This window comes from Epinephelus lanceolatus, chromosome 16 (genome assembly GCF_041903045.1).
Source record: "Epinephelus lanceolatus isolate andai-2023 chromosome 16, ASM4190304v1, whole genome shotgun sequence".
Lineage (NCBI taxonomy): Eukaryota > Metazoa > Chordata > Actinopteri > Perciformes > Serranidae > Epinephelus > Epinephelus lanceolatus.
The window spans coordinates 8,116,377-8,128,576 of record NC_135749.1 but is presented as its reverse complement, the minus strand read 5'-3'; the positions used below and the strand labels follow the sequence as shown (position 1 = coordinate 8,128,576).

The following is a 12,200-nucleotide window of genomic DNA, read 5'->3' as shown; positions in this document are numbered from 1 at the left end:
TATCAGTCACGACAGAAGTTATGGCCATTGTGCTCGTTGTATGCATCAAGATACAACAGAAATACGAGTCCGTCGAACATCCCTGATTATTTAGTCAAATCTGGATGTTTTTTTTTAATTTATGATTGTTGCATATTTAGTCATGGCTGTCCAGGTTACAAAGGAATAATATTTTAGGGGCTTTACAACTAGATTTTGACTCAGAGCCTATCTAAAGGTGCTTTGGCTCCTTTGATGGATTCACATTATCAACTCATGCACTGAGTAACAAAACAAGTTAATGTTCCACCTTAAAAGTCACCGGCAGTCGGCTCAGTGAATGAAGTTATTGTTTCTCAGACTCCAGCTGCTGTGAGAGGCAGCAAAACATCCTTTCATTTTATAGTTACAGTTTACTAATAAAACTCTCCACAGTATGAACAGTGGTTACATGAGCCTCAAAACCAGACACAACTCAGCCCTGAGCAGAGTGACCGTCCTCTACTGACCAATCAGACTGCAGTGTTCACAGCTCCACCTTTTAGTACCACATCTGTGTGCTAGGTACCCCAACAGAGGGGGGACCAAACATGGGGACAGTGTGGAACAGTTCCATTGGTACCATCCACAACTTTTCACAGTGGAAATGGAAAAAAAAAGTGTATCGAACTGAACCGAACCGGACTGCTCGGTGGAAACGGGGCTCAAGTTACACAGGTAACTTAAATGCTTCTGATGCTTGTGTTTATGTTTTTTGGTGTCACAAAGAGCCTCAGAAATAACTGATTTGGAGGCATTATTTGTAGGCTATTGCACTTAGAAACAGAACCACAAAGAGGCATCTCATACTTTTATGGTCCAGGGCTCATTACTGTGGAATTGCTGTCACACACTTCCTAACGGACTTAATGAACTGACAAAGTTGAATATAATCAAGGCAGTTTTAACTGCTTTTTAATGAGGGAAAAATACAATTGCTGACATGCTCATGTGTTACCATGGTAACACATATGCATTAGCATAACTAGGTTATAGCCTGGACATGGCCTTTATATAGATCAACTGTAAGATCGCAGACAGACTTGATCAGGTGATTATTTATTTGTAGTTTAGCTACTTGTTGAAATGATGCTAAAATCACATCTGCTATCATAAAACTCTGTGGTTGGTTTGTTTGCTTTCACACCACAAACTAACTGCACCAGAGTCCAGTTGGAAGTGGACCAAGACCAACCTTTTTAAGTGGTCTTTGTTCAGTGGTTTGGTCGGCGCCAGGGTCTCACTGACAGCTTTCACACCAGCCCAAATTAAAAGTACTAAGCATGCAACTGGACCGAGGTTTGTTTCAACCAAACTAAACAGGTTGGGTGTGAGGGCACCCTGAAAGACAAAGTCTAAGACCCATGTTAGCTGATGTTGTGCTCTAGCCGTACATAATCTAGTGCTGATGGTAGGTCAATATTGAAACAGAGTGTCAGCCTGTAAACTGTGATTGTCTCATTGCTTATGTTTCCTGCCATGTAAGACTTAACAATATCACATTTACAGATCTCAGAAATGAACTTGGTGAGTACGATTTCATTGTAACCACTAGAATTAATAGCCGACATTGTGCAAATAAATAATAAATAATTTCATCTTGTTGTAAATTGTGCCTTTGTTGTTATTTTGTTTTCTTTTTTTATTGTATAACACTCAAACAAAAATTGCTTTCACTTTTTCAGTCTCTCCTGGGGACAAATGAGCTTCATGTTACTGTACATACAGAAGAAAACAAGTTAACCCGTGACTTTTTGGATATAAAGGTATAAAGACAGTGGGGAGGTCTCTATCTTCATATTCGCTGTGACTGAATAACGTTACTCTCTTGCAATGTAAGACTTCTTTGGCCTGTCTGTTTGCCTCAAAAGCTGAAGCTGAGGTAGGCAAAGCACGCTAGAGGAAAATCCTGCTGTACCCATGAATCCCTGACAGCCAAATCTGCTTCCTAGAAGCAGCGGAGACACAGCGTAAGCAAAGTGCTACACCAGTGTTTGATTGTTGAGCCCATAGGAAACAGGCAGGGGGAACTGTCACCGGCTGCGGCTCAATTACTGTAGTTGTGAGGGTGATGGCGGCTCTCCTTGTGACAGGGGGATTGGGGACTGTCAGGCTGGCATTCAGTGGCTCAAAAGCAAAACTTTCCATTGGTGCTGACATTCAAAATATCAAGTAAAGTGGGGGGAAAAACAATCACGGCTTGTTTTTTTGACATGTGTGTTTTAACTTGTCACTTCCTAACCAGTCAAATCTAATGAGTAAAAAAAATGGCATGCTACATTCTGTATGTTATTCCATTTATGTAAATTCATTTCTGTCTCTCCACAAGACAGCAGTGTGTAGGTGTAGATAATTAAAAACACTGTCTGTTTTTTCAACATCTCTTGCACTGCTTGGCGTTTTCACATGTTCCTTGAATATAATACAATATTCCATTGTTTAGCACATGCTAAAATGCATTTTGAAGATGAGAAAAAAAAGCCTGCCTTTTTCATATCGTAGCCGTCATTCCCTCTCACTCTCTCCGCCAGGTCAAGAATCTCCCTGAGTGGCATTCAATTACATTGAAAAGTCTTGCTTATTCTACATAACAATAAGTCTTTGACCTCCTGTGCTTCCACTCTCTGGGAATTTGCATTAGAATATGCCTAATCTGCTGATGTACACAGGAAAATATTAATTCAAAGATAAGCAAAGTCATTTTACCATTTTGCTACCGGCCATGGCCCGAGCTGATTAATGTTCCACTGGTCTCCATTTAAAAGGCTGATCTTCCATTTAGTTACGCTGATCCAGCTTATTTTGTGAGTCAATATTTGTGGGTTTTTTTTTTCTGGGTCTGGATGACTAAAGGCATGGATTTGTGTAAGCAGTGCACAATAATTATCTGAGCATGAGGGAGCATGCAAAGAAAACGAGAAATTCAAGAAGTTTAAAAGCCTGAGCTGAGAAACTATGACAAAAAAAGAGCTTCAGTGCACACATAAAAAAAAAACAGCCTGTTCTCCATAATGATGTCGCATTTGCACAGATGTAACAATCGCATGCCTTATTTCAACAAACCCTTTGCATCTTTTGTCCTGTCTGCTGTTCACTGGGTAAAATGACAAAAACAACGCCCACTCACTGTCTTCCTCAGTCTGGAAGGTGACCTCTCTGCTCTCCTTCTTGCCTTCTGGATTGGCCAACGCCAGTCGGACGTGGACCGAGCGGAAGGGTGGCAGGTCTCTCAGGGTGAAGTGAGAGGTGTTACGATCGACGGACAGGCACTCCCTGACGGTGGCGTTGTTCCCTCCGCTGCCTCCTGTTGGCATGGAGTAGCGGTAGCACAGGGACAAGGAGTAGGTGTGACAGCGGGTGAGGTTGTAGCCCAGCGGCTCCCACTGGAGGGCCAGCTGCCGGGGCTGGATCTCTGAGGCTGTCAGACCCCGCAAGGCACGCATGGGCTCTGAGAGGGACAGGAAACGATATCAGTAAAGTGCAAATGGTACTTTTGGACAAAGTGGATAAATCTGTGAGCTTGCAGGTAAAAAACTGAGATGATTCAGAATCAACAAGTTTCAGATTACTGGAAGTTTCTTAAATTAAATAAGTATTATAAGAAACACTGAACCAAATTTGCATTTTAAAGGTTAACTTGTACAAAATGACACAGTCTCTTGTGTTGCAATACAATAGTCCTCACTGCCTACTCAAAACTACTGAGTTATACCACATTATGAGGACAGAAGACTGTGAGATAAAGTTAAAAGGTCAAGAAAAGCTGCTAAGTGGCCCTTGAGTTGAGATTATTTTGTCACACTGCTGATCCCAAAGTCAAGAATGAACTTCCAAACTCACATTATTATATACAGCCTGAGTTACATTATAACTTGAGATCTTTATAAAGCGGCATAATGTTTTTTGGCCACTAGGGGGCAGTGCAAAAAGCTGTAAACACACTCTATTACTCAAACCCTCACTGATGGTCATTTGCCTTCACTGAAACAATGAGTTCACAGGTACAAGTGGTCCTTTTCAGGGGACCTCACCATCATCCTGAGGGGAAGGGCAGGCATAACGATGTCCTAATATCAAGAAGGATTAGGAGTAGATTGTCTCTTCGGTTTGAAAAGAGACTGTTGAGGTGGTTCAGACCTCGAATCAGGATACTTCTTGAGTGCTTGCTTGTAGAGGCAAAACATCTGTTTGGACAGAGACCTCAGAGCAAACCCAGAGCACGCTGGAGGGACCATATATCCCATCCAGCCTGAGATTCTGCGATCTCTCAAGCGGATGTGACTGGGGCGTCAGATGTCTCGCTACTTTGCTGTCACTGGACTTTGACACATAAAAAAAGGATGGATGGAAAACCATGATAAGTTTAATTCATGCTAGAGGGGATGAGATGCTGTTCTCTGTTGCAGCACAATTTTGTGATTTATGCTGACAAGACGAGAGTATTTTTACCTAACGCTCCCACCCAGTAGAGCTTAAAAGACAAATACTGATGGGGAAAAGAAGACAGCAACAGTTGCAGCTGACTTACAAACTTAGACTACGAGGTTACAGAGGGGTGAAATCAATGAAAAAATAATACAACTCCCTGACAAAGTGCATTCCTATTTATGCTAACATGAATGAGATGCAGCAGGAGACCAGCGCGCGGCCTTGTCAGAGAATCAATTGTGAAGCCTAATTACTGCTGTCATGTGTGAAAGCTGTGATTGCGGATGTCCATGTCCCTGTCATGCAAAATGAACAGTATGAAGGGCATGGTGGGTTATTTCCGTCCTGTGGCCTGGCCTGGATCTTCAAGTGTACTGCTGAGACATCAGATAAACCAAGAGGAGGGCATTGCCGTCAGCATGGCACAGACTGGCAATGCAGAGCTGCAGACTGCTGGGGGCCAGGACTAGGGGAGTACTAGCTACAGCCCTGCTGCCTCACTAAACATAGATCAGAAGCTGCTGCAGAAATGAATGAAGCAATGTCACGGAGGAGACATCAGTTCTGCGGGGACAGAGACGCGACGGAGAAGAGAATGTCCTCAGAGCCCTTGCTGATTTGAAAGATGTTTGCTCTTTCCCCAAAAGGGTGAAAGTGAGTTTGGCTGATTTGTGTCTTCCCTGCCAGTACTGATTCAAGCTAAAACTTTCCCGTGGAGTGGTATCAATCAATCATACGGTGAAAATTCAACTTTGAAAAATTGTATCATAACCGTCATGTCAGAGGTGCATGACAGAAACTGGCTCAGTGTCAGGTTTTTTAACAGTATCAGCTCCATATAGCAGTTTAATCCTGCTATAACCAGGTCTGCCACCGGGGGCCCACTGACTCAATGTTCACTTTCTGCTCAAGACACCATTACTCATCATTACAGCGGCGTCGCAGCAAGCTCTGTCCTGTCCTCTCCAACCGCCAGTCCTCCACCAGTCCTACCCCAAACTGACATTCAGCTTGATTAGCCTAATCAGAGGGATTAGCCAGAGGCAGAGGGAGTGAAGGAGGGGAGGGGAGGCTGGACAAGACATGAGCAGCAGAAGAGAAAAAGATGAATGAGGGAGAGTCCCTGTGGGTCTGCACATTTCATCTCATGCTCCTCATCTTTAACAGCTGCCTCAGTGAGCTGCCACTGAGGCCTATCCCTCCTGCCAGGAGCTATGTTGGAATTATGATGGACTATCAGTGCACACCCTGATACTTACCATTGAAACCACGGGGGGGGTTTGGGCCACTGACATGCATATTCTCAACGAGTATCCGCAGGCGTCAATTTCTTGAAACTTAATTTAAATCTGAAAACTATAAAGTTTTCAATCATTTTTGATGTGCTAATTGCTATCAGGTGTCCGTCATGGACTGCTTACACGTCAACAAGCAGTGCAGAATCTTTAACCTAGTCGTCAACTGCAGAGACTGCATATCAAACCATAACTCCAGTTTGCTGTGTCTGTTTGATAAATACACCATGTGTTTGGGGCAGAATGCGTCGAATCTGCGCATGACAAACTAGCACAAAAGCCGCAGTAAATCCGGTCCTCTGTGTTTTGGGTCTCTGTCGTCTCGACACCATTAATAGTTCAAATGGGGAGAACATCACATACTTTTGGCGTCTGTGTCCTCGAAGGCGTTCATAGCCTTGCACTTGCTTGTACACATGAAAAATGGACTACTTACTTTTTTTCATCAAAATTAGGGTGTGTATGCAGATTTTTATATGCAGGAATGCCCATTTAAAATAGGCAATAAACTCCCTTCCCATTGGCGGTAGACTAGAGCTGCGTACATGGTCAGTCTAGTATGCCTTTGTGTGTCACATTCGATGTCACGGACAGGCCAGAACACAGGGTAGTCAACAGTAAAGCAGCATGAAGGCCAGTGAAAGTGTTACTCAGTCTCTCTTTCACTTCATTCAGACTAAACATTGGATCAATGTTCGAGGGTTGCTTTGGTGGAGACGGATGGTACTATGTTGTGGCCTGTTATTGCATCTCAACTGTAAAATGGCTAAAATTAGTGCGTCCACCCATGCGCTCTATTTCCATCACTGCCAGAGCTGACTGGAGCTTGAGCTGATAAATACCCGTGACCACTGCAGAGTCATTTGACCCGTTTGTGAATGCTGATTGTCACCTTTCCCATTAAATAAAAAAGCCAGATGTTAGCAGGTGTCAGTGGGTTTTGTGCGTGGTGGGAAAGGGGCTTAAGCAGATTAAGGCCTGGAGATGAATGGGCTGAAAGAAATGCACACACTACCAAAATTCACCAGGATTGTGACATTTTCCAAAAAACTAAAATGCAGACCATTAGAATCATTTGCAACACACCAGTGATACATAAAAATGTGATCCAGGGGCGGGAAAATGAGTGCTAAGGTACATGAATAGCACATCTGCTTTCATGCCCAATTGCTTTTTGTAACCACACAAAAGCATGAACACTGGGGAAGAAAGCACAGGCCCACATCATTCGTTTAGTATCTGAACTGGGCCTGTGTGTGGCTGACCACCCTCAACAATGGCCCATGGGATTGCAATCCTCTGCACCAGTAAGTATGAAATGTCACACTCAACGACTGTCCAAAAAGAGGAGTCACTGTGCTAAAAGAAATGGCTCTCTGTGACACATTAGGAAGACAAATTCATCCAGAGTTTTGTGTCACGGGGCCTCTGCTGTCTGCTGCCTTCCCCCTGAGGATAAAGCTTCACATCTGAGCAATGGGAGTTGACAGGAGGTGGGTGAGAGGAAGACACTGACGAGAGTGGATCAAAGAGTGTGGCAGGTGACAGGGGCGTCATGCCGTCTACTTGACAGAGCGGCAGGGTGCCTTTTTCACCCGGATGAATAGCACTGTGGCTAAAACACAGATGAGAGGTGGCGACAGGACCCCTTCCTCTGCTTGCATGACACGAGAGCCTCAACGCTACACGAGCTCTTGAGCTCGACTTTCTTCTACAGCTGGCTTCAGATGCGTCATTAACCCAAGGGTCTAATGCTTCAAATATGAATCCTCACACACTGTCTGGTGCTTTTCACACATCTAAGACATTCCTGGTCTTGCATGTAAATGACTGTGGATGAAACCATACCTTGGTTCTTCATACGAATATGTATTTTCATTAGGGCGAAGCCCTGGAAAAATAATAAGCATCAGATACCTTTCATGCTGCAATCACAACAAACACACCCTTTGTCTTCCATGGCTGCGGGCAAACTACAAGCTGTTAAGTGATGCGTCAAAACAGTTTGATGCAGCTCCCAGCTGCAGCTCAGAACTCGGGTGTATCTCGGAGCATCAGAGCAGGAAGAGACTCTGAAAACTGTATTCTCTGTATCTGTGAACTGTGGAAACCAGATGGTCTTCTGTTTGTTTCTTTGTACTGATGCTTTAAGTCCTGTATACGCTGGTGCTGTTATAGCAACGCATGAAACCTCACATGTCCAATTATACTTTCTACATAGGACTAAGAAACAACATCAGACTATTGTTATATAATTACCATGAAGTGCATTAATAGCAGTCGGCTCTTAATAAACAACAAGTTTAGGGAAGACTCGTGGGTAACCATATCATCCATTTACATTCAGATATCTTGAGATGAGAGTTCAAGGGACCCCTTTGAGAGAGGTCATGCCAATTGATCCCTTGGCAAAATTTAGCCCAACTTTGGAGAATTATTTTACTCACTTTACAACAAGCTATGCCGACATGGTTGGTACCAATGGATGCTAGAAGTTGTTTATTTTGTTTCCCAAGATACAACTTCCTAGCTTAAAATATGAGTGCCCCACAACCTCTTAAAGACAGTAATGTCGGCCTCCAATTATTTTCCCCAGCAGGAGTCAGTGGGGGGGGGGGGGGCAGCAATTGTATCAGTAATTGTGCCTCCTTTGGGCTTGTCACTCATTAGCAGGGCTGTCTGGAGGCAAAAATGTTCGCAGTGTTTGAGGTTTAGGTAAATCTTGGTAGAAGAATTGTAGGCAGGTTTTAATCTAAAAAAAAAAAAAGTCTATTTAAACCCTGCCTACTAACATTTATCCCAACCAATGAGATTCCTTCTGGTGGTCTCTGTCTCTGTAACTTAAACTCCAACATAGATGTCATCAGAGCTTAATCTGACTCACCTGCACACTTTGTCCTGCTGGTCAGAGGAGGTCCAGGTGCTCCTGTGCCCCCCTCCCCAGGCCGGGTGAGCAGGACACTGATGCGGTACTCTGTGTCTGGCTCCAGATGCCAAATTTTATAGGTAAGTGAACCCACACCGTGAGTCTCCGTCCACGTGGACTGACTGGCTCGGTACTGGATTTCCCGCCGAATAACTGGTCCGTCCCCCACGATGGAGTTGGTGTTGAGCTGGATGATCAGGTAGGTGGGGCCTGCCCGCAGGAGCTGGGGGGGAGCAATCGGTGTTGGGGGCACTGCAATACAGAATGTCTTGTCATTATACTGAATAATATTACAGTAAAGTTTTTGGTGTGGTTTATTGCTGATAATACTCAGAAAACTGATTTAACGCTGATTAAAGACGGTCAAACATCACCATGTTCTGCAGAAAAGAGCAAAGTCATGACAGCAAAGACGAAGTCGAGCATTTCTGTCATTGATTTTCTCTTTTTTTGTTTTACAGTTTCAATAACATTATTTCTGCTCTGCTGGAGCACTGAGTCATAAAAATCTTTTAATCACATCAGGACTATAAGGCAGCGAGACACAGAGAGAGACAGAGAGAGAAAGCAAGACTCTTGAATGCTGTAAATTCTTAATTTTCACTCTAATGACGCAGAATAAGAGCTTATTTGCATGAATAATTGCCTAACTAATTCTGTCCTCTCTGCACATAAAGAAATTCAGCCTTGATGGATAATTTGACCCTTATCAACCCGGCGAACATCAAATTAATTCATCACATGACGCAGTGTGTGCGGGAATGCGTATGTGTGTGTGAGCGGAGGGAGGGTTGACTGCTACATTAGTCACTACACCTACTGTACCAGCAGAGCACAATAAGATATTAATATTTAGAATATAAAACAAGACAGATTCTGAATGTACGTTGGTTTACTTAATTGGGAAGTTCAGCATTTTTTTGTGTCTTGCTTCTTTTACCTGTACCGAATGAATAAAACAAAAATGACAATTTGTGGGATAGGAGGAGTTACACAATCCTCCAATCCCAAATGGATCCCTTACAGACATATTGACTCAAGCCCTAAGCCCTTACAGACCTAGGACCAATTCCATTTCTTCCCCTTAGCCCTTGTCTAAGATTTCATTGGTCACTTAGATGCAGAAAAAAGAAACTGACCAACCGACCAACCAGCCAACCAAACAAAAAAACAAACAAACAAACCTGAAACTCTATTAGGAGCTGCACCTTGTCAAAATAAATCAAAACGTATATGACTGGAACATGTGTGACTTTAATTTGAAAGGATAGACACAGAAAGTGTCCACACTCAGCAGTCAGACAGGAGTTTCTGGTACCTGTGGTTATCCCACAGGCTAGTTAATAACATGTCGGGCAGGAAATCCAAAGTGTGGGATCATTTTGAGAAGGTGAAGGACGAACCCAAGGTGATATGTAAACTCATCTTCATTGGTCGACTACAAACATGACGTATCATCTGAAACATGGAAGTAGCTACATGCCCATTAGCCCACAGCGTCATTAACAGGCGGCTCGCTCAGTGTGTGACGTGCACTTGTAGATAAAATATAGTTGTTGGGTAAAGGGTGGATATGAGTTTTATCTCTCTGTGTTGAGTGGAGCACTAACCTCCACTAAAAGGAAGGAGGAGGATATATGAGATATGCCTCCTGGTAACTCTCGGCCAACACTGGTTAAATTAGTCACGTGTTCCTAAATCTGCTTACCTCTGACAATGAGTTCTCCAAAGTTGGACACAGCAGCGCCCCTGGGGGACAGGGTGATGCAGCGGTAGAGGTCCTGCTCCCCACGCTGCGCCTCCACCTGGAACGTCGCCATCAGCCGCTTATGGCTCAACCGAGACAGCATGGACGTGTCCAGCACCATGCTGTTCCTCCGCTGACAGACCACACAGAGAGAGAGCAGGTATGAGCAACCCGAGTCACACATGTTTACCTGAAGTCTATTCATGTGATTAAAAATGGGCGGCAGGCTGAGAAGCAGACAGGAAGACAAAGGAGGGTTGGAATTAGCTACATGGGAGGGCAAGATAATGAATGTGTGATAAATGTCACCGGTAACAATGGTGTTTTCGCTCGAGAGGCTGGTGACACAGGCCTCCCGGTGTATTGTTTCCGGCACAGGGGCTCGAACTGACATCTCCTCATCTCTCGCCATGCTAATGTGTCAGTGCTCCAGGCACACTGGCAATTGGCTCGACACGTGGAACTGGATACTGAGGCCAACACTTGCAATGAGCTGTTCCAGGTGGGAGCCACAATATATGCAGCTCCCTCACAGAATAAGCAGATTATTATGTAAACTGTCGCCTGCTCTCACTTTCTGCAAGTAAGTAGGTTTGACATCCACGTGTTTCAATTGGTTTAGGAGGGATAGGGGAAAAATTGGTTTAAGAAAATAAGAAATTAGATGCACAGTGGCTGGGAACCCATGCCTAACTGTACAGGTTATACCTCATTTTAACTTCAATATCCTCTTTTATATAAGCTCCAATTCTTCATTTGTTTGCTATTTGTCTTGCTTTCAACACTCAGTTTGACTCGTCAGAGTACAGCATACACATGTTTGATTTTTAACATCAGTCACCTAAAAACTGCATCCAACATTAAAGTCCACCTTTAGACTTTAGAGCTAATAAATGCTTCCATTAGCCGAGTGTGCTGCCATTTCTGTCTGGCAGTGAGCCCCGCGTCATATCGTAATTAAGAGTTGATGCAAGAAGTGCTTCAGGTTTGGACTGAGAAAACGTTGATGTTAAAGATGTAAATAGCATCTGAGACAGATGTCTGAAGCGTGGGCCAGAGGACGGTGGTGGAAATATGATGCTAATTGATTAAGAAACATTATGCTAACAATTTGTTTGGACTAGCTAAATAGAGGAGAGAGTGTGGAGGAGCAGCCACAGACTGGTGCAGAGAGGACCTCCACAGCACCGCAGAGATCAAAGAGAAGGCAGCAATTAGCAGTCTCAGTGCTGATGATCAAACGGGCCCCGCACAACAAATGGAGGAACAGAAGGCAGTAATGGTTTGCGATATATCTCTATTTTCTGCTGTTACCTGTTTTTTTTTTTCTCTTAATGAGAAAAGCAGGGAGGAGCTGAAGCGAGTGTTGACTTACGGAGAAAAGTTCACGGCAGCATTCTGTCAAATCACAAAAGACAAGCCTCGTATTGTTTGTTTGCATCTTCCTGTGAGTGCATGTGTGTGTGCGCGTGTGTGTGTGGCTCCGCCAACAAAGTCGCAAACTCTGAAACTGATAAAAATGTCTCTTTCACATGCCGATGATCTTCAAAGGCTTCAATTCAGAGGAGAGAGAGGGGGGTGTGAAATAAAATCGGGTGGAAACACAAGGGATGGATCACCAAGTATAGTGAGATCTCATTTGCAAAGCGCCTTCTCCCTGCTGCCATCATTTCAAAAGCACTTAGATGTGCATGCTTCAAGGCCAGAGGAAGAGTGGAGGCATTCAGGGATGGATTTTTGAAGACTAATATTAGCTCATATTCAAACTAGGAAAATTGAAACTATT

The 12,200-nt window shown here is 43.8% G+C and overlaps 1 protein-coding gene across 5 annotated transcripts in view; it reads right to left on the bottom strand.

Moving 5' to 3' along the window:
- ptprua (protein tyrosine phosphatase receptor type Ua) overlaps positions 1-12,200 on the bottom strand; it is a 281,709-nt gene that overhangs the window by 93,562 nt on the left and 175,947 nt on the right. For all 5 annotated transcript variants that reach the window (XM_033636998.2, XM_033636995.2, XM_078175484.1 and 2 more), the window contains exons 6-8: positions 10,376-10,547; positions 8,626-8,919; positions 3,146-3,466 (exon numbers count right to left, since the gene is read on the bottom strand). In XM_033636998.2, the coding sequence (XP_033492889.1) occupies positions 3,146-3,466; positions 8,626-8,919; positions 10,376-10,547 (787 nt within the window). The remainder of the gene's footprint in view (positions 1-3,145; positions 3,467-8,625; positions 8,920-10,375; positions 10,548-12,200) is intronic.